Source organism: Echinococcus granulosus (genome assembly GCF_000524195.1).
Source record: "Echinococcus granulosus chromosome Unknown EG_S00081, whole genome shotgun sequence".
Classification (NCBI taxonomy): Eukaryota; Metazoa; Platyhelminthes; class Cestoda; order Cyclophyllidea; family Taeniidae; genus Echinococcus; species Echinococcus granulosus.
Window position 1 is genome coordinate 295,788 of NW_020170461.1, and position 22,774 is coordinate 318,561.

Below are 22,774 nucleotides of genomic sequence, written 5' to 3' on the forward strand. Positions count from 1 at the left end.
TCAACTGATACAAGAGGATGCGGAGTCAGAAGAAGACGAATTTTTGACTTGTAGAAGAACTGTGAGGCTGTAAGGAGTACTGTTAAGGAGGACCCGAGAGTCCGTGAGGTAAAATGCACCAATTAAACAAGCCTTCCATCCTTCCTCCTCTTTGGAGTAGCGAGTACAGAGCTCCAACCTCAACGGGTCCGAGTACTTGCATCGGTCGTCATCAACTACGGAAAAGAGTAAAATCTACTGTCTCCTGGTGGGTGAGTTGCCTCAGGTAATGAAAGCAGGAAGAACGCCAAGTCCTTCATTTGCGATGCACAGCGCTCCCTCCGGGGGATGGTGATATGCGTCCTATGCATGGTCGGTTGTGAGGAGTGGAGAGGTGGTCTCGATGCATCGACAGTTGGTGGGTAGGGTCCTCACTCAGGAAGATTCCCCAAAAGCGGACGCTACTTTATTTGTGACCTATTCCACCACTTGCATCCACTCAACAACCTCCGGGATTGATCCTTATCTTGAGCTTGTGCCAACATTAAAGAAGGGGGTCAGTTGCGTAAGGGTGTCACGTGCCTCCAGGCGACGGTACACCTTAAGATTTATCACCTTGAAGTCTTCCTATTCTTCTATCTTGTTCATGGTCAGTTTGCTAACTGACTGATAGGATGAAGCAAGGTGAGGGATATCATTAAGCAACCAAACGCCTTAGAGGTCATGCCCAAATGATCCACCAGCTTCGCCCACTATCCCACCGCATCCCATGAAGGCTACGCTTTGTGTGTGCACCCGGACACAACTGCAGATACAAGAGCACACTTGCTGAAGGTCGAGTGGTTGCGTCTGAGATCCACCACCTCGGATGTGTCCGCCTTGCCTTGGCACCAGACATTCATGAAACATGGAGATGGCAAGTGACAGTTCTCCTCTCCACTTACATCCACATTGTGCCTCCTTGAAGTGGAAAGGAGGGAAGATTGCAATGGCGATCACTGTGATGACAAAACGCATTTCTTGACTGCCTCATACTGAATAGTCACACCGACCGACCACCTGTCAGTTCATACTACTGAATTTTCTCCGTTTGAGTAGCATACGCTGCTGCATTACAAATCTCGATTCAGAAGTGAAAAAGGGTGTTCTGCAGAAGGGAATTGAATCTTATTCGCGTCCATGAGAAAAAAATTAAAATTTTGACTACAGATTAACTGTCAAACGGATGGAACAAACTCGGTCAATCTGTAGGAACGTTCCCGTCTGCAGGGCTGGGCTTCAAATTTTCGTTAATAGTTTGCCCAGAAGGTATAAATTTCCCCTCAGTTAATATACATTTTCCCATTTGATTTAATTATTCCTTTCCATGAGAAGCAATTATCCCGTGAAATGGAGAAGTAATGAAGATAAATTCACCAGTAGAAATCCACTCTCTAAACAGTATTTTAGGCTTGCAACCATATTTCCTCTGTCTCCCTCTCTCCCTCTCCCTCAGTCTCTCCCAAACGCCTACCTTTCACTCGCCCTCTTAGTCGGAACATGTAAAAGAGGAAAATTTTAGCAAGACACATTTACACCGAACCGGGGACGGAGTGGGATGGGATGACCGTCCGTGCAGCTTAGTCACGACGATGGGGCGGCAGTGCACGTTTGCAAACAGAGGAATGACATCACCTTGGTTAAAGTGATGATATTGCCTTCCAAATGTCATGCAAGTGAACTACCCCTGTCTTCAAGCACTCACTCACTCATTCACCTATTCACCTGGATAAATCGGTTTTTTTCTTCTGCTCTTCTTCCTGCTGACAGCAACTGCGGGGCAGGAGAAAAATCTCTTCTCCTGGAGGAACTCCTCCACTGACAGGCGTCTCCTTGGCAGAATTTTGGGCATTTGGGGAGAAGTATCTTCAAAATTTTTGCCTTCTGCATCTATTTAATTAGGGCTGAAAATGTTAATCTTTGGCAATCAAAAAGGAGAAAACCTAGAGGAAATATGGGAGAAAAAAGTGATACAAAAGGAGTAACTTGTAACCTATAAACGTATGTTAGGAAAATCAGCAAAGACGATGAGCAGTGAGCCTAACTGAAAGCCTATTTCCATTTATTACCCTTTGTGTCACCACTTTGCCTCCAGTTTCAGGGCCTTGGATAGAGAAGTCTGGTTAGAGAGGGACTTCATGCACTGGATTAGGGCAAGATTGTACAAATGGTTGAAAATTTATGGAAAAGGAAAATCAGAATTTGCGTCCTCCACCTACTCGGAGGTCTATGGTGCCTTCTCAGCCAGGAGGTTGGGCAAATTTTGCCCCCCGTTTGCCACCTACAAAGATGCATTCAGGCAAACATCTGTTGCCTACTATTAACACCCTTTTTGAAAATATAACTGCCAAAGATCGTAGTAAAAACGCCCAAACGCGCATTCTACTTACAAATTTAATTTGTAAACACAAGGGCTTTTTCTTAGGAAGGAGTAATTAGTCATAGTTTGTTTTTAGGTAGAGAGCAAACCTGGTTCAAAGTTGTCGTCGTTAGAATTGCTAAAATAGACCATGTAGAGGAATATTTTACAACACTTTACCTCTTAAAAACAAGGAAGCGCTGTAGATTGTTCATTTTTCAGCAAACACGGCTCCACCACTCAAATGAAATGGGTTCTACTTATAAAACTTAAGTAGCATTGCCAAGCAGGTTTTGGACTGCTTGGTAAGCTAATTGGAAAGAGAAACAGTGAGGAGGAAATTACATTTTTCGGAGGAATAAAACCCCATAATGGTGACCTAGATTAAATTCCCAGAAGTGTCCACTTTCGTGAATAACTTGGAAATCGCCTCTTGTGCAGTTCCTCCCGAGTGGGAGACAACCTCCAGATGGGCAGACACGGACCTTAAGGTCGAGGTCAATGAATTAACAATAGCTAAACGTAGATAAGACGATCCAGCTGGCAGCCTTGCACACATACTTCATACCCATATGCTTACACACTCACGATAAAGACACCTAGACAGGGGTCGAGAGGATCAAGACCACTTCCACATACAACCACAATTGATGAAACTTGGCAACGCGGGTCGCACCACCTGGCGGCCCAACTCATTGATCCCCCAAGTATTAATAGACAAAGAGTAGACAGTAATTCGCCTAGCAAAGGCTAAGAGACCCCTTATGGGAAATGCAAACGCCTTTTGAAGGACTTCAGGACTGAGTACAAAAGGAGGCAGCTGGACGCAAAATGCAGTTGTTTAGCATCGGTATTAGCAAACTTTATACCAGTAAAATGGGGGTAGTTAAGCCGAATCAGGAGTAAGAAAGCCAAGGTATTGTCATATCACCAAAGAGGGAATACTTTCCGGACAGCTGAAGGGCCACAAGTATGGGGGGAGCGGAATAACGCTAAGTCAATGACCAAATTTACCAAGCTTGAACAGATTGTACGATTGCAATACTTTTTTGGTTACACGGACACTGAGGGGTCCTACATGGTACTTTTACTGAGCGACATGGCCTCCGGGCCAATGCTGGTAGGCCTCAGTCCCTTCCGTATGTCAGCAATGCATACTCTGCCCAAGTATTATGTCTTCTTTCGTCTTCAGAGAAGTCTCGGAGTGCTACATTGGTGGCAGTGGGAAGTGAATCCGATTTTAGAGGGCAACTATCCTTATTTTTAAGGCTGGATGATAAGCCTTAGCGGGACGGAAGTAGATATGCTACGGATGGGGAAATCGGTGATGACCCCAAACAGAAGGGCTGAAACTGACGTCTACCTTTGGCAACTACCACAGTTCCATAATCTGCAGAAAAGCTATTAACAAATGAAGCAACGCTAACCGTAAACCATCCGAAAAAGTTCGTTACCGACCTCTCTACCGTAACTTCATGCAGATATCCAACTATGTGAACTCGCGATACCACCTCCACTTCGATGCTAGCTGGATAGAATCTGAGTGGATATGGCTGGGCAACTGTGAAGCGGGAAAAGGGGCAAGGAGGAGTAGACGTGAAGTTCTACAGCCACGGGGCTGTTAAACCCCATCATTTGTTATATGACTCTACTTTTAGGCCAGTGTCCGTACGACTAGGGAGGGACATGAGTGATGGCCAGCATATTCCCTTGAAATTCCAGATCCTGTAGAATTGCTGGGAGGGATCAGTGACGTTGCAGCCAAGTATTTTCTTAGTTGCATGGAAATTCGATGACTGGAGGGGTTGGTTCGTGAGCGTTTTTCTTACAGCACCGACTACGTTATGATGGCCGACGTGGGAGGTTGACCAAGGGGAGAACCAGTGACGATGCTCAAAAGAGGAGGGAGGCTAGGTAGTACTTTGGTTTCTTGTTTAACTTTTCATTTTGGTTAGGCGGGCACTGAAGTTGCAATCGTTGGAATTCCGCTAGACGGCATGGCCTTCAGGGCATGCCAGTGGACCCTCAGCACGTCGGCACTACACCTTCTCTCCAAGTACTAGAATTTCTGTCAACTTCAGGAAACTCAGGCCGCTAATTCACAACCCGTCCCATTTCTTCCGTATGTCGTGATAAACGATCTACGAGTTCGACTGCCAGATATCCTCCTTCGGTTTGTAGTTAACTGTAAGACAGGAAAAACAACGATGTAGAGAAATATGCTTCACACAAAGAATGCCACCTCAAGCTGCAAGTAAGATGTGCGAGTAAATTAGCGCTTCCCTCATTCATGTACACTCTCTTGTGGCATCAATTTACAGCCTCCCCACGAAAACAACCATCGAGTTAGGATTAGGGATTACTTCCCTCATTATCTCAGCTTAGATGAGCATATCCATCCAATTATTCGCGGATTAAAGCATGTCATACCTTGCGTGGGAGTAGAAAGCTATAAAGACAAGCCGGCCATTCGGTGACATAAAACTGGGAAATGCTTGCAAAGGAATCACCTCAGCTAGCACTGGTCGTGGGAAAGGATGCCAAAGTGAAGGAATTCGCAGCACTTCTTAGAAAATTGCAGGTACTATCCATTCTTTTCTATTATAATTTTATCGGGTAAGAGACTTTGTTCTGTGCTAGGGAAGTGATAAAATTCTAAGAAAATTGATCAGCAGAAACCCAACGTCGCAATGTTTTTCATACGTCATCAAATATCTACCTTTTAACCAAGTCAATCGGTAGTCAAGTATGAAAAATTTTGTAATCACCCACAGGTCACGAGCATTCTGCATCTATTTCACCACTTCAAGATTAACTAGTAATATTCGAAAATTTCTCCTCAAAAACTAAGCACACTGCGGATTTGTGGTGGTGAGGCATCATATATATACGACATAGCAGAAAACATATTAATATCTATACAGAAGAACAAAAACTCCAGCGTATTTAATGACCTCCACTAAACGTTCATTCCTTCGAGATAGAGGTGCAAATTATTGCACAAATAACAAGTAGAAACCATACTCGTTCGTTGAAGTTTATGCGTTGCACCCAAAAAACAAGACAAAATAGACAATGACTCACCAACCCCGAGCATAGCTGAACTTTGAAAATGGTGCTTTTTTCAGGTAAAAAATTTGCAATACCAAGGTAGTGTGAGCAGGTGGGTTGTCACGGTACAAAACCTGCCAATGAATCATCAGTGAAAGTTGAATCCATTCTATTTTTTTAGGTTTCAGCCACGGCAGTTATTTTTCAATGAATTAACCAGAATTTGTGTTTTGCTGATAACGAGCTTCCGTGTTCCTGAAATATAAGAGACGCACAAATCAACAGAAGGCATTTGCATAGATTTGATGCAATTTTAGCTCTTACCACTCTATTTCCTGCAAATTCTTAGAACGAATATTTTTGCAAATTTCAGGAAATAAATCATGGCATTGACGGTGTCAGGGTCGTGGAGACTGGTGATATCGTAATTCACCCAAAATCTTCTGCTACTTTTAAGGATGACGTAATTCAAACTCTCGAAATCGTCTGCAAGGACGTGACTGTAAAAACTGCGGATGACTTAAAAGCCAGTCTATCCATTCCCATTTTTGAAGGTTTGCAAACTACTACCACTCCTTACTAATTCATGTTTAATTTATTTGTTATTTCATCCCGGTATATTCAACGAGAAAACCAAACTGCTATACCCGGGTTATTTATCGCTGTGGTCAATTTTACGTAACTCGAGGAACTAACCAACCAGTAGAGTGGTATAAAGGGTCTTCAAGTACAGACCATCTCTGCCTAATGACATTCATTTAAGTTTCGAGTTCTATATTGCCCTATCAGTGTAGTAAACTATATTACTAACTGTTCAGTAAATTGAAATATTCATGCTACTGATAAAATTATTAGTAAATTTTTTTGGTTGTAATTATTGTCAGATAACACAGTGGTACCCTGGTTTCCGCGACACATTTCTGAACTGGACGCGGTCTCCAACAACGTCTTTATGTATGGAAAGGATCTAGATGCTGACCACCCGAGTTTTAAGGACGAGGCATATAGAAAACGGAGAATGGAATTCGCCAAAATTGCTTACAATTACCGCTAGTGAGTTACAAGCTGTATTGCCAGATTCCTCTGACTCTGTAGTACTTCATTCACTTTCTGTGATACTGACGATACTTTTCTGCAATTTAGTAATGGAAATTGATTTAGCACCCACTTAGTCCCATGGCTACAATTCCTGACTGCCAATGCATTTTTTGATGTAATTCCAGACCCTATTTTCGAAGTTATGAAGAAGGATTAACTAGGTTTGTTAGACGCATTGACGGATTTTCTAAGGTGCTAAACATCATCTGCCGCAGTGATGCGATTATAGACTGCGTTATTAGATGATGTTGAGTCGCTTAACCTCTAACGAGCATGACCTGAGGTGATTATATTCACCATGACCTAGCCTTATTACTCATTAGGCTTTTAAGAGGCCTTCCAACTCATTTTAATGGCCTCAAAATGTGGCTTTCCGTCTTTCCGATTCTTTGGGGTAAACTTTATTCGGACAGCCATTCAGTGCTAGCAAATCGACTAATAAGCGGTCAGTGGCAGAAAAAAAACATAAATTTTAAACATCTTTTGTGATTTTTCTTTAATAAGTGGCGATACAATTCCCCGTATTGAGTACACAAAGGAAGAACGGAAGACGTGGTGAGTGTGACCTGACAGCATTTGCAAATGTCGCCTTCATCAGTAGCCCTGAGGAGTCAGGCCAAAATGTCCGCTTCCTTCCTTCTTTTTCATTCTCACAGGGGTATAGTTTATCGTGCATTAATGGAGCTTTATCGTACCCACGCCTGTAAGGAGCACTTGGAGAACATTCCCCTTCTTCAGGAACACGCAGGCTATCGGTATGCCCCACCACTGCTCCCTTATCACCACCGCTTTTGTGTCTAGGGAGGAGGATTTGCCCCAACTGGAGGATGTCTCCAACTTTCTCAAAAGTAAGCCTGTGGGATTCGCTAATGTTTCGTGTATTAACTTTCCCCCTTTTTCGCATAGAGCAGTCGGGATTCACATTGCGTCCGGTTGCGGGCTACATTTCTGCTCGAGACTTTCTTCAAGGCTTGGCCTATCGTGTATTCTACTGCACTCAGTACATTCGTCATGAAGCGGACCCCTTCTATACCCCTGAACCGTAAGCAGCTTTTGTAGATCCACACAGAAGGAGTGAGGATCTAGTGGCGGAGATGGCGTGAGCTGACCACCCCTGTGTTGAATCATGAAAAAGCAAGGAGGTTGGGCGGCCTTCTTTAGACAGGCTTCCGTTAGGAAGCTTCTCCTCGTTGACCACTAAAACAGTGAAAAAGCAACTTAGAATCAGTCATAAGACAAGAGGGGGGAGGGAAGTTGCCTCCATTTTAATTCCCAGCGGTTTTCTTCCACCATAGTCGTGCCAGTGTTCTAATGATCCTTCCCCCCCACTTACTCCACTTGTCCTCGAGGTTCCTCACCAAGACATTTATCTAGCACATCCCCAAGGTGGATCAAATTGACCCTTCCATTTAGATTTTGTTCACGTTCTTTTCATCCCTTAACCGGAAATCACTTTCCCGGTTAGAGATTGCATTCACGAATTGATGGGGCACGTACCACTACTGGCAAATCTGGAGTTTGCTCAGTACTCCCAGGAGTTGGGTCTCGCCTCTCTGGGTGTCTCCGAAGAAGACGTTCAAAAACTAGCCAAGGTGGGTCTCTACTCTTTCGTTGATAGTGAAAGCTTACAAAGTTCCAATAAGTAGTGACAAAGTGAAAAGGACTCCTTCTATGAGAAGGTCACGGTCTTCAGCCCAGCTGACCTTAATAGACCTGACATGTAAGAGCATGTATTTACAAACACAGGTGACACTCTAAACAAGTAGATTAAATGAGGAGACTGTGAGCGCATTCCGGGTGGTCAAAGAGTTATTCGGCCCTCCACCTCCAAATCCGCCACGTGGAATTCTCATTGACGAGGGTATGAAGTTGACAATACCTGTTCCTTAGGAAAAAATGATGAAGAAAGACAGTCTCTTTGATCTCCCTCAAATTGTACCCACCATAGTTGTAGAAAAGATGTTTTTTGGGGATAATTGGCACATCTTCTTCAGATTGCGTGTAGCGCTTCCCTATCCAGAAGCGAAGTACGCCTTTTCTGAAATGCTTCCTCTAGAGTTTTATTCTTAGGCAGTCTAGTGTCTTACTTGCAATCTCATGCGGTCAAGTGGAGGACCAACTGATGATTTAACCATAAATCCGCCTTTTTGATTGTAGCTCTACTTCTTCTCTGTGGAATTTGGAATCTGCAATCAGGACGGAGAACTGCGCGCCTTCGGGGCTGGACTGCTGTCTTCTGTGGCTGAATTAAAGGTGACACTGCTGCAAATGCCGAAAAGTTGTAGGATATAAGAGGGTCATTTAAGACAAGCCGAGACTTTTGAGGTTCTGCACACACGTACAGACGCATTTAAAGGGGTGTGTGGCAGGCTTTGACACAGGCAACTTCCAAAGTCGGTGGACGACTGTGCTTATCACCGCTAGAGAAGACTGCATCCTCTGGTCACCTGCAAAAAGGTCACGCATGGGTTCATTTGACGTCTAAGATCGGGATGCTGAATGCACACAGCAGTGAGTGCTGTGCTGTAAACCGTAAATGGTAGCCTCACAGTCGGGTGTGTCCATGTCGTTCGCCTGAGCAGCTGTTAACACGTTGAACAGTGTGCTGACCAAACTTTATTAAAACAGATATTCACTGAATCTCCAGGAAACCAAATGAAGGAGAGTTATCCCCGGATTGCGAATATTCGACACCCTATCTCATTGTCTAATACTTTACTAATCTGTTTATCACATATAATTCGTCTCCTGAAGAGGTAAAGGACTAACGTCACATATATGTGACAATGGGAGTAAACAAGCTAAAATCACATTTTAATAGAAATGTCTATTCGACCTTAAATACTGGATAAAGGCTGCTAGCTCTGAGGTGCTTCTTTGCCTCCCAACTCCTAGCACGCATTAAGCGATGCCGCAGTGAGGATGCCCTTCATCCCCGAAGAGGTCATCAAGGCGGAATGCATGGTGACAACCTACCAAAAGGCCTACTTCACAACCAGTACATTCAGGGAGGCACAGGACAAATTAAGGTCAGTTGCATTTCTGGAAGAAAAAGTTGAGTGTGTTGCTCACAGGCTTCGAGTACCGCTATGCAAAATACGCATTTCAGACACTTTGTTCAAAGCCTTCGTAGACCGTTTGCCCTTCGATACAATGCTCTTTCGGAGACTGTGGAGGTGTTGGATGAACCAAGAAAGCTTGGAATGCTATTAAAAGAAATGAAGGGCCAAATATCAACTTTGGAGGATGCGGTGAATCAGGTATGTATGGTAATCTCCTCTGATTACCTCAAGAGGTCTGCAAGTCAGCACATTAAGTGGGTCAAACCTATTTACGGGAGGGACTTTTGGAAGATTCTTCACACTTATCCATATATGGAACTAAAAACTGCGTTATTATTGATCAAATGTGTCAAATAATGGCAGCAAAAATTTCATTTTCTCTAGTTCTCCGACCGTCAAGCCCTTGGATCCACGGCACCGTGGAGGATGGCAGAGCCAAAAACGTTCACTTAAAATGCACCGCATCATTTAACCTCTAGAGAGCATCAGTTTATGTTGTGAATGCTTTAATTGTCATCTACTTCTTTCTGTTCGCTGTTTTCTTTAATAAACCATTCAGTCACACACCATAGTACTGATGCTAATTAGTAGTAGGTCACCCGTGATATTATGAATGCATTGTCTAAAAACTTGGTCAAATTAAAAATTAGTTCCTTTCATCTCTGGAAAGCAAGTACTGAAAAAAAATTACAAAGCATGGGGTCTTTAGCTTCAGTCACTAATACTAACTCAGCTACTTATTTGGACTGTAATGAGTAGTATATGACGTCCGAAGAATAATGTATTCCGGGCACAAAGCACAGTGATTTGAAAGGAATTTTAGCGCAAATTTTAGTACTCAATTCTTTTAGCCTTTAAGAGGGATGTAAGGTGGTAGTGACATCGAGCTTTACTCTCTGGGAGTCAAGAAAAAGCATTTCTAACCAACTTCGTTGCACCACAATATTATCGCCGAACGGTCCACCTACACCACGGCGTTCATGCCAATGTCCGAAGCGGATGTCAAGAAGAGAGTGCATTCATGACTTGAATAAACAGAAGTATAAAGCACTGATTTTTTGCTGTCCTTTCGAAACCAGCAGATTCTGCCCTCTCATTCACTTCTCTAGACACTATCCGGCACACCTTCAGGCTGAATGGGTTTCGACGTGCATCTAGACGGTGGACTGCTCGTCTGATAGTTATACCTTCAGGGGTGAGGCAGTCATAGTACACAATTTCGTCTTCACCACACAAGGCACACGTTTAATCTTTCATGAATGAGTTGGCGCGTTTAAGGGAGGGAGTCGGCAGATAATCTGATGTTCTGCAACGCGTAATTCATGAGGTGGAGTGAAGAAGAAAATAACAAAGTAGCAGCCTTTTAAGTTTGCTATCATCTGCCTATAAAACAGTTTGTGATACCCATTAACTCAGTGGTGATAGACAAGGCTCTTCCTTCCTAGATGGTAAAGATGTTAGCACGTTGCTTCGCATCTTGTAATTCATGATTCTCCATTCTTTATTGCAAAGGATAGAGGCTTCCTCCCTTCTCAACGTGGTGACCCATAACCAAGGTCACATTGTTGGTTCTAGCCAGTTGATTCTGAGTGAAGTGTTTTACCGCCATGCACACCACACCTCCTACGAAAGATTTGCAACGAATTCGACGAGAAGTTTCTGTTCCATATGTACCAGTTTGTGGGAAGGACAAGCCTAAATCGCATCAGGGTCGTTAAGCTAGTGCTGTGGGATTTGAAGTGCAAAAAAGGAAGCAAATAATGCCCGGCACCATCAACATCTACGCTTTACATGACAATATAGCGAGCTATAGCAGGAGTCAAAAAGAAAATTTTTATTCACCTGGCGTTTTTTAACCCGTAGCAGCAAAAAGCGGATGCACTGATTGTGATAGTAGATAGAAACCCCCTGAATCTCAAAGAGCACTAAATGAACAAACATACTACTTATGCACACATTTAAGTAGAGACGTGTTGTCAACTAGCCCTTCATGGCATGGAGCACGGTACGGCGCGGCAAATTATGCTTCCTTTGGGCACAACAAACACAAAAAGGCGAAAACGTAATTCTTGATAGCAGACAATAATCTGAGTTTCAAGAACATTATACGAGCAAACACACTACTCATGTGCGCATTTAAGTAGGAATTTGCCGCTAATCAGCCCTTCGCATCGCAGGACACGTCAAATTATCCTTCCTTCAACCACGTCAGTCATCAAAAGACGGAGAAATCAGTGTTAGCAGCAGGTAATCCCATCAGGATTTCTAGAACAGTAAACAAGCAAACATGCTACTCAACCCCGCATTAAAGTAGCAGCGTGTTGACAATTAGCCCGTCAAACATATCAAATTATCCATCCTTGAGCCATATTAGACGCCGGAATGCAAATAAACCGGTTTTAGCAGTTGTAAATTCCCCTTAGGATTCCCAGAACATTAAACAAGCGAATATACTACTCATCCACGCTTTTAAGTAACAAGGTGTTTGCAGTTGGTCCACCAAATTGTCTTTCTTTTAGCCATTTCAAACATCAAAAAGCTATCCTGATAGAGGCAGAACGGTCTTAATGCCACACCATTTTTTTAACAGTAGGCGGTACTCTCTGGTTTTTTAGAGCATTTAAATTATCCAGTGCACTACTCATCCACACATTTAAGTAGCAACGTGTTGCCAATTCGCCCATCAACTGCTTCAAATTCGCCTTCTTTTACACACATAAAACACCAGAAGAGCCACTTTGATGGCAACAAAGCCGTTTTCCTATCTTAATTTTTTAGAGTACATCAAAAGCATACAATTCCTTAAGAAGTTCCTTAAATTGTAAAATTCTTAACCGACTTTTTCAAGTCTTCCAATGCCACGTCAAAATTTCTTCCAAATAAAAAAAGAGTATTTTATTCTCTGAATTTCCACTCCTGTCTACACAGTGGACACGGCTGTCCACTTTGCCGTGTATCCAACCAATTAATGATACAATGCATGTGGAAACAATGCGAACACTGACCCCAAACAAGGGGACAATCATCGCCCGGCAGTTTGCAGTCAGCACAACACGTCTCAAAGGTGTTGCGACAGATTCCACAAGTACTGTCATTGGTACACCATCGCCATGTTGCAACGCCGAACCAATTGTTTATCTACAGGAGAAGGTAAACAGCATTCGAGTCGGGCTAAAAGCCTACCTTCATTTTTAGGGGATTTTCATTTCCGAAACTCTCCTGTTCCTGTACACCGCCTTCCGTTGATGCCTCCTACCAACAGAAGATGTCAGAGACGCTCAAATGTTTTCCACTGCAGCTCAATGAGCAGAGATGAATTATTTTTAATCTAAAAGCATTTTATTTCAATAAAAAAGTAGTCTATACAGAGATGTCGAAGGGAAGGAAATCAAGAAATCTCTACACAGTGTTACTGTTTTCAAGCGTCTCTGCCACAACTACTTCTTCTTTGGTCCTAGCTAGAACTTGTGAATAAGCCTCCGTTGGCTCCGTCTTCTTGTCTGTAAGCGCTGTTACCGCCGCCGACGCTGCCTCGTCTTCAGCTCTCTTCGCCTCAATGAAGGCCTTCAACTCCGCATAGTGCTCCGCGATCTCACCACCTAAATCAAATTGCTTGGCACACTCCAACACGTCGTCATCTTCACGCAAGATCAGTCGATCTGCTACCATACTGCGGGCCAGATTAATCCTACTCGGAGCCACGTATTCAGGATCTTTGAATAACTCATCGGTTATATTCCACAGCAAGACGCCCATTAATCGGTTATCCTCTGGACGAAGGTAGAATACCACAGCCGAAGACTCCTCGCCCTCCAAAAAGACGGTTCGTGTGATAAGATTCTTCGAGTCGACCAACCCGACGCAGTCGTAGTGAGCACCTTTACCAATATTAAACCAAAGTGAAGTTTGATACTTGCGAGCAGAGGGCAGAGGGTCGTAAGTTTTTTCAGGAGCAACACACGCCTCCGCCAACTTATCTTCAACTTCGTGAGACGGAGATGGAGCACTCCGAGCCATGTTAAGACCGGCTAACTCTCCAGTATCCTCAGAAGCGCTAATGTGATCAACGCGTCGGCGACAGTCCAACTCGGAGTCCCAGTAGGATGCCACCGATCCAGCAACGTAGATATTGTCTCGAGATTTAAGCTCACTATTCACCAGTAAGCCTCCATTTACCGGATCCAGCTCCAAACCAGCCTTAGTGCCTAGTTCCGTTCGAGGCTCATTTCCAACGGCACAAACGACATGGTCGACGATTAAATCCTCTTCCTCCTTAATAACTCCTCCTTCCTCACGTTTGTGAATGGTTAGACGAATGCGAGACTCTGCAGGATTGGTTGGATCCACCAGAGAAGCGCGAACAATAGTTGTTGAGGGAGATAACACCACACCCCGCTCAGTTTCGTAGTCAGAAACGGCTTGAGCAAGAACTGGAGGCAACACATCTTCCATGGGATGCGAGACAGCAAAACCGAGGAATTGATTAACGTGGAATGCTGCAGAGTCTTTTGGCGAGTTGGCTTCCTTCTCCTCTTTGGTGAGACGACGTTCCTCCAGGAAGCTCGTCGCCAATTCACAAGCTAGCTGACTGGATCCAAGAACGGCCACTCGACCACCATTCTTGTGAAGACGATCTGAGACGCTTTGGAGATGCCTGCAAGATCGTTGTAGATGGGTTAATATTGTCTAGCCACCTAAAGTTGGTTTAACAACCCACTCACTTGTAATCAGCGATATTGCGGAAGTACGTGACACGTTTGTTAGCAACGAGGTCGACACCACTGAGAGAACATTGACCCAGTTCTGGCACTGTACGGGGTCGAGCGCCAGTGGCCAGAAGGCAGCATTCGTATTGAATCTCCTGACCATCGGCTAAGGTGATCGCGTGACGTCTCGGGTGTAAGGCAACTACAGGGTTTCCACGAAGAAGGCAGATGCCACCTTCCTTGGCTTCTGATAGTCTAGACGCGATGCAAAGGGGAAAAGGGGAGTTGAGAACGAACAGTCAAGTTCTGAGCTTGGTTAGAGAAAGCAATAGTGTGGTTTTCATGTAGCCGAATGAAATGTGTGGAGGCTCCTCTAAAAAGAACTCGGTTATTCAAAGCCATAAAAGTTGATTCTTTTGGGCCTCGGCATCGCTAGAAGGGTGGTAGGAAAGTAATCATTAGGAAACTGACAGCAAAGCTGAGACCCGTAGGAACTTGGCGTCGCTATTCAAAGTTCTAGGAGCTTCACCAAAACCAAATGAAACCTTTACCCTTCGTTGGCTTGGAAGCGATCGAAAAGGAGCTTCAAAAGTCCTGAAGCCTAATTCCATCTTCGTTTCTACCTATAGAACGAATTTCCGGGGAGAAAAGAACCCGGATTTTGAGCTAGAAGGGACTGTAGTCTGCGTGAAAAAATCTCTGATTCAAGTAAGATGGAAGATCGTGACCTCAGTTGTAAACGGAAAAGAAAAACTCCTTGGGGAATAGCAAAAGCCGGACTTACTCCTCAGGCTCAATAAAGAAACTAAGCGGTTCATAGTAGAACCAGGAGTGGCTGCGAATATCCCCCAGTGGATCCAACATAACCTGGCGTCTCTCCGGCGAGCGCCACCACAGTCCACCACTGAGAACAGGGCGAATATATGGGGGTGGGTAGGTCTTTCCTCCTTCCGTCTCCACCTGTTCCTCCCCATAGTTCGTGTCGCCGGCGATGAGGAGGACCAGAGCGAGGGGATCCACCGAACGAATTGCTCGGGCAGCGTTGATACCCGCAGCACCCGCACCAATGATTACGTGCTTCACCCGCGGAGGCAGTCGAACGGATTTCGGTGATGCTGAAACACCTTTGGTAGCTGTCAAGGTGCGAACGAATCCCTTTTTAGAAGCCCGTCCAATCTCAAGGATTTAATGTGGCCCGATAAAAATACTTTAGCTTCTTATTCAAACTATTCGCTATCAGCGTCACGCATATGCGATGCCCCAAAGAAGGCAATACAAGGATACGTGGAATAGTTCTGACGGCTAAAGATGAATAATAAACCACTTTACAGTATCAACTATACCTTTACATATGCCTTAAATCCCAACACAAAGAGCATTCCAAGAACTCACATTCTGCTGTTTCCGAATCAGACTTTTTGGGCTTGGCTGAAGGCCTCCTAAGTGGGTCAAAATGCACTATTAAAAACGTTTCAATCAGGGGCTTAAGCAGCAAGAGAGAACCTTCTCACTTTTCATATACCGGATTATAGCTAGGATCGGTATACCGATTCGCCTTCCAATGGAGGAAGAGATTTATGCTGCCCACAGCGCCAAGAACACCAACTCCAAATAAAATAGCAAAAGTGGACTCTCTGGAGAGGGGTTTCCGGGACAATCTCCGTATGAAAGTGAAATTGGGACCCCTTTGCTGTCCAGTGGATTTTGTAGAGAAAGGGATCGATGGACTTGCATTAGTCAAAGGCAAGCAACGGACTTTCGGAGAGGATAAGACATTCCTAATAGTCTTTGTTAGTAAGTACGCCATATCTAGAAGAAGACAACCTGTCAAACACACAAATGATAATAGAAGAGACGAAAAGAAGAACGCGGAAGGAAGGGATTTATTCAACTAAACACGAGAATTTTCGTAGCAAGGGGAACTACTTAGGCTGAATGTCTTTGTCGGTCTCGAAAGCGATATCATAGGCCATCCAAACGATAGGTACGGTAACTAAGAGAAAACCAGATATAACAATGGGGTCGAACCCAGGTCGGTAAGACTCGCGGTATGGATCCGGCATTTTGTATGAACGGCGCGTGGAGCGAAGTACTTGACCAAGGGACTTTGCGAGAAGTTTGCGAAGCATAGCGCACTACAAAAGTTCAGTGAAACTAATAACTCCAAGCAACAAAGCATAATTTCAAAAGTAGAGATTATTTAATAGAAGTATATTTTCAGGGGAAAAAGTTAACTGTTAACAAGAACGAGTAGAGCCAAAGAAAGGCAACAAATCGCAACATAAGGACTTTTGCGTTCTCCTATCCTGGCGCATTTCCAAAATGTCCCGGTAAATCTACATAGACTCGTAAATATGCATAGATGACATACCCAGCCTTGTGACGATCAAGAAAACCTGGCATTAGGGCACGCACGTAAGTACATGTACAAATAAGAAGAATTATAACCGTAAGAAGACTTTGGAAATTAAATATTGCAGACTAAATCAAACGATAAAACGAAGCGTTAGCGTACCATCACACAGAGTTTCGTCAGACGCGGACCGTCAGAGGCGCATCCAAACACAAGGGTAAGGTCATAAGATAGAGATGACTGATTAACTGTCCTTTACAAAGCTTTAAACAAAAAAATTATCCTTAAAAAATGCAACAGTGCGTTAATCTTTATAATATTTTTTAATTTGTCTACTGGAGGTGTTATTATACAAATTTAAATCTTGAGAGATTTATTTAAATTCGATACAAATTAAATTGTGCGTTAAGTTTTTGATGTATTTGTTTGAATTTTACTAGTAAAAGTGCTGAATTGCTATTCTTGTGTTCAAAAGGCACTTTTGACTTTGCATTAAATTCTCTCAAGTGCGCCATGGATCAATTAGATTGAGCGGAAAAAGTTTTTGCCTAATCTTACTTATCCGACATTTATGAGCAAGGTTCATTAAGTTAGTTGGGGTAGTGTTCGGCTGAACCTTCACATGAATGGTATACGCCCATTTTTCCCATTTTTCCTGAGAGCGCGAGTGGTTCAAACTCGGCGAATCTGAGGGTGGAACCAGGCAATTAACACGCCTTGTCTGGATGACTATGAGAATCCACACTTATGTATAATTGTTTTCCTAAAGTTCTTCTGTGTTAGTTATTTTTTTGTAAACACCTTTAAGATCTGAATCAGTCTGTTTACAACATCCACGTGGCGGAGACGGAAACAAATTCCTAGCATATTTAAGCCTTGACAACCGGTGAATCCCCAAGTTATTGTTTAAACGCAGGATTTTATCCCTTACATACCTCTCGTTTTAATGTAACCTTAGCAGAAGTAGAGGGGAGATATGCAGTATCTACTTCACTTTCAACGGGGATGCACTGTGCCGGAAACTTTAGCATTTACTGCTTCAAAGATGAATTTGTTCTCTTTAGTGCAAAAGGAGATCATAACTTACGTTGATGTGGGGCGCTGCTTCACTGTTGAGCACTTTTACAACTGTTAGAAGATGTAATTAAGCATTTTCACTACATCCACTTTTACTCGGGATTTGGTTATCGCTTTTCCAATGGATAACAAACTTTCCTCTTTTATGCTGTTACTGCGTGGGTGGTTAAATTAAATTGTCAACACAGAAGAATGAAGTGTGAATTGAGTTGTGGGTACTTAAAATTTGCAGGGCAAAGGAGGCGAAAAAAGCAGTGAATAATCACTCGTGTTGCAGTGTCCCAAACCTCTCCTAGCATTTAAAATTAAACCTGCCAATGTTGATAATTTGTTGACTTTGTGGCACTCAAAAGCGACTTTCTGCCAATTTCGTAGAAAAGACAGTGATAAAATCCGCAGGCACCCAGAAGGGAGATCCAAACACTGCGTAGTCCTAATCTCTATTTGGAAGTCGGCTGCTGTTCTACTCGTGGTCAGTCCTCTACCTCAGCCTCATCTGAACGAGAATGCTACTACCTAGTGGTGGTACATGGCATTTCAGAAAAGAAGACTGATATAACAGGTCCTTCTAATTTTGGCGAAAAGTCATAAAGAGCTTAAAACATTGTCGACTTATTCTCAAAATTTATGGTATTCCTTTCGTCTGCGTTTACACGCGGTTGGATAAAATGTGGATTTTTAAGGATTGGCACTTAGCCTCCTACAAAAAATTTGGCCAAGTCAGTAAAAGAAATCCTTCCAGCATGCGCTTAACTGAAGCTTTACCTATGCACATGTAATGACTTGAGAAACAACCCTGTGGGAAAAATGATTTAATGAAAATCTGTTGTTCACAGCCTGCTTTCTTAATTAATCAAGCCGAAATGAACACATTCCATCGTGCCTTCATCCCCTTGATCCCGCTGTTTTACATTTTGAATAGTACGTCCGCAAAAAGAAAGTAGTATTTCGTGCGAAATTTCCAGGTAGTAAATGGACAGAATGCATACATTTTCTGAAAGAAGTGGAGTTCAACGTAAGTATCAGCCTAATCTAGTGCTCATTAAGCCTAATAATAAAACTGATTATTGTAAGGCCAACTCCAGCCGAGGTGAATTCTACCCTCCTTTTATTCAGGACATAGCATCGAGAGATCATCTACCTTTGCCCCTGTAATGTTATCTTGACGACATATGTGAGGAAAAAGTAAACTTTTTGTGGTCTATTTGATGTACTTCCTGTAAAAGCTGTGCCTGTCTACTTAATGGATAAAAGTAGCTTGGCCTGTTCGTTTTACATAGGGCATCAGTTCTTAAGTTTGCATCGGTAATTTGACATGAATTGTTCAGCCTTTTTATAAAATAAAATGAATCTTACAGATGAACACTAAAACTGAGATGACTTTCCAGCTTATATTTTTTTGAGAAATCCGTATAATCTAAACGATGAATGGTCTCGACATTTTGGAGCATTTACAGCTGACAAATGCTAGCATACCCCGAAATCAGTGCCACCCAACGCAAGTGCTACCTACTTGACTTTCAGTGCTTACGTATTTCAACACACTGTTCAACAGGATATATCATTACAACCACACAGCCCAATACCTTTCTTCTTCCAAGTGGCATCAACGGCACATCCTTCGGTCAGCCTCCTGCCTCATTCACTGCAGCGTGGTTGGTGCGTCTAAAACTACTTATGGCCTATAAATGACAGTCACTGAATCAAATCACGTGACACGAAGCATTTGATCTCAACGTCCTTGATGCAGTACGGCTATTTCAAGCACATCCATAGTTTTGCCTTATTTGTAAACTGTAGTGAGGGAGGAAGAAGTTTGACAGGGCTAGATGTTTTGTGTCGATTTCTCCGAGCCATTTCGTTCGCATTCCAATATTGCCCATCCATTATGTATCCATCTATTCATCAATTTATCCATATTAGTTTCATTTGGGTAGTAGTGAGTATGGGGAATTGAAGCTGGTTCACACACAAAGCATTGTCACAGATGTACAGTGAAGAGCTCCATAATGGATGTTTTTACATATGCAACTCCTTGAATCCTCTTTGAAGTGGTAATAAGGGTAAGGAATGTGGCAGAACGCACAAATTATTAACCAAATGAATATATGGGGGCTATAAGCACAAGAAGAAGGCCATACTCCAGAGCGAAGGTATAGCCCGCAGTGACTGGAGTGTCCGGTGACTTAACCACCTAGCCAAACAAAATGTCATCTCAGGAGAGTACTGCTTTAAAAAAAGATTTTAATACTTCGTCTCTTTGAAATGATTCCTACAGACGATTTCGCTACCCCAATAAAACAATTGTGGCCCCGGTCACTGCAAAAGGGATTAGGCGGGAGTCTGCATACCATACTTAATTATACGTCCGAACGGTTTTAAATGCACACCAAGTTAAAACAATGTTGGGTGTTTGGTGCATCATTTGCCTGTAGGTTGGGCAACGCGGTTACTTAGGTCTCCAAAGATTACTCTATGAACGATGCTAATAGCCTCTTAACTCTCAGGTACCTCAGTAAGTAGTATGCTCCGTTTGCTTTCAGGGAAGTATCGAGGTGCTGTATAGGTGGCAGCGGTAAACCAACTCGATTTACAAGGAAAAGTGCTCTGATTGTGATTGTTCATTGGCAAATATTAGTGAAAGAGATGAAGGGTATCCGCCAGGGATGGAAGAATATGTAAGGCCTCCTGGTAGAAACAATACGGTTGCGTTCATCATTGTTGGTACGCCAACCCCGTGTTCTGCATAGACGAGAGTAATCAAATACTGAAAGCTTTGTAATGATATTAAGTGCTTCGACAGACGATACCATAATGGCATCTCTATTTCATGAATGGAAGCCTAATGGATGGACACGGGATGGGTGGATCCGGGAAGGATGGATAAGGGTGAACATGGAATGGATGCCGGGTGGAAAGAGGATGAATTGCGAATAAGCGTTGGATGGTAACTGAATAATTCAGGCTGTAGGGGATAGTAGGGATTGGATGGGGGAATAGGTTTGGGTAGGACACGACATAAATATAAGATGGATGTACAAATTAATAGGGGGTGGATACGGAATAGATGGATGGATGATGAACGCATGGCTGGATGGATTGATGGATAAGTAAATGGATGTTTAAGGGATGGATAAAATTCAGCGATGTAATGGATTGATGAGTGAATGGACGGATACGGGGTGGATACGTAACCGATACATAGGAAATGGGTGGATGCAAAGATGATCGAATTGCTATGTAGATGGGTAAATGAGTGGAGGCACGAACCCGTGATATATACGCTTAAATACTGAGTGGATTTTGGTTAATTAAAGGATCGAAGGGCGGATTAGTATACGCTTGATTGTTGAATGGATATAGGATGAATAGGCACTGGATCCATCCCGAATGGATGGATCCAGTGGGTGTATGATCTGAGCCGAAATGGAAACGATAAGGCACGGACGAGTAGATACAAAACGTTTTGCTCAGTGAGACAGCCTCAAGCCTTGTCATCTTGTTAAGTGGTTTTGCTCTTAGGCCAAATTCCTCACCAATGAAGCTAGGCACAAAAAATGGCCTCTTTGTAGTTATTTATCCAGTTTAGAGCAGCACAAAACCAGCGCCACTCACCCTTCCTCAGTACGCTACACAACTGGAACAAAGCTGTGGATGCACTAATGACAGTAGGATCAAATTTCCTCTCACTTGCAAAGAGGACCAGTGACTGGTGTTGATGGTCATCAGCTTTGTTTTAAAGCACTGCCTATTCTGTGGTGGGAGAAGTGGGATACTGACCATTTGCGGCACTCTACACTCCCGAGAATCGAGGAGGTGAACTACGCGGATTGCACATCCGTTGATGGCTGATATCCTCACAGATTTTCTGCCCTTTTAACATTATTAATAAGCCAAACTTTTAACATCATTTTGCCACTAGGAGATCACGGATACCCCACTTTTCAAGTGTCAGATCAGTCAAATTACCTTGAATGGGCTGCTAGTGCATCAAGTCAATGTGTGGTTCTAGCTCCAACAGAAGGCTTGTTGTATTGGGCAAAAGGAATGTATACTTTTATTACATGGGGAAGACAAGATGATCAACTTAGTTGAAACTGTTCTACGGAAAGCCTGATGCATTTTAATTGCTGTATTGCGAATGATTTAGCTAACAAATAAGGAAAGACAGTTTTTCACTCTCTTCACTATGGTTAAGTGAAGAAAGTTTTCTCCCTCCTAATGCTTCTATTTTGCTACATTTTTAGCATCCAAATCGGTTTTGTAAGATTTCTTTCTTACCTTGTCTGCACGTGCGTGGACAGTTCAAAGAAGGTGACCTCCATTAGTCTTGCAATGCGACGCTTATATACTTCTTATCGTATAATACACTAATTTTTTTTAAACTGCCTATTTTTTAATTCACCTGCCAAGATGGAGTTAGTTACATTAGGTTAGGTCTAATTCAGCCCAGTCCACCGCACACCACACAGCAGGATGATCCGAAGCTTCAAAAAGGGGGGCGTGCGGGCGGTGCTGCGTAGTTGCTTGGAAGAGTAAAGCGTTACCTCTTGTCTGCAGTCGACTTGAAGTCCCTTACCATGTCAGCTCGATGATGGTCGCCCGTGCATTTGTCTCAACAGTAATTTCTAGCAACCCTCCGTAGTTAGTGCATGAGAGGCCCACTTCTAAACATTTTACCTACGTAGATATATGACCTGTCAGCAAAACAGTATACAGGAGAAAAATTCTTCTGTTCCAACGAACTACGAAACTTTGTAATCAGGGAGATCCGGCTCACGCTGGGTGGCAAGAGAGACAGGTAGATTGCCCAAAGTGGCTTCAGTCACACTGACAAATATATCATTCAGGGATGATGAGGCACAAATGACACCTCTTGAACTTTATTTCCACCTTCCACCTTCCATAAATGTAATGGATCCCCTTTTGAAATAAACGTCGCTGTTTTTAATTATAAGCAAATTGGTGATAAAAGATTCGCAAAATCGCCTTGCGTCTGGATTTGTGTTACAGGCCAATTATTTCTTTTTCACAATTATCGCCTTGAAGT

The 22,774-nt window shown here is 43.2% G+C and overlaps 4 protein-coding genes across 4 annotated transcripts; 1 reads left to right on the forward strand and 3 right to left on the reverse strand. All coding sequences in view use genetic code 11, as the record gives it.

Annotated features, from left to right (window-relative positions):
* On the reverse strand, positions 1-3,073 carry EGR_07588 (hypothetical protein; the record flags this gene model as incomplete). Its single annotated transcript, XM_024496837.1, has 3 exons — positions 1-215; positions 720-939; positions 2,966-3,073. The coding sequence occupies 3 exons, from the start codon at positions 3,071-3,073 to the stop codon at positions 1-3; spliced, it is 543 nt and encodes a 180-aa protein (XP_024348773.1).
* A 1,795-nt stretch (positions 3,074-4,868) lies between these two features.
* EGR_07589 (Tryptophan 5-hydroxylase 2) lies at positions 4,869-10,041 on the forward strand (the record flags this gene model as incomplete). Its single annotated transcript, XM_024496838.1, has 12 exons — positions 4,869-4,958; positions 5,802-5,982; positions 6,313-6,481; positions 7,031-7,081; positions 7,183-7,281; positions 7,328-7,374; positions 7,433-7,568; positions 7,992-8,118; positions 8,684-8,779; positions 9,422-9,555; positions 9,636-9,786; positions 9,973-10,041. 12 exons carry the CDS (start codon positions 4,869-4,871, stop codon positions 10,039-10,041), a joined length of 1,350 nt encoding a protein of 449 aa, XP_024348774.1.
* A 2,946-nt stretch (positions 10,042-12,987) lies between these two features.
* Positions 12,988-15,673, reverse strand: EGR_07590 (Putative apoptosis-inducing factor; the record flags this gene model as incomplete). Its single annotated transcript, XM_024496839.1, has 4 exons — positions 12,988-14,242; positions 14,310-14,549; positions 15,079-15,470; positions 15,638-15,673. 4 exons carry the CDS (start codon positions 15,671-15,673, stop codon positions 12,988-12,990), a joined length of 1,923 nt encoding a protein of 640 aa, XP_024348775.1.
* A 543-nt stretch (positions 15,674-16,216) lies between these two features.
* On the reverse strand, positions 16,217-16,423 carry EGR_07591 (hypothetical protein; the record flags this gene model as incomplete). Its single annotated transcript, XM_024496840.1, has 1 exon — positions 16,217-16,423. One exon carries the CDS (start codon positions 16,421-16,423, stop codon positions 16,217-16,219), a length of 207 nt encoding a protein of 68 aa, XP_024348776.1.
* Positions 16,424-22,774: the final 6,351 nt, after the last annotated feature.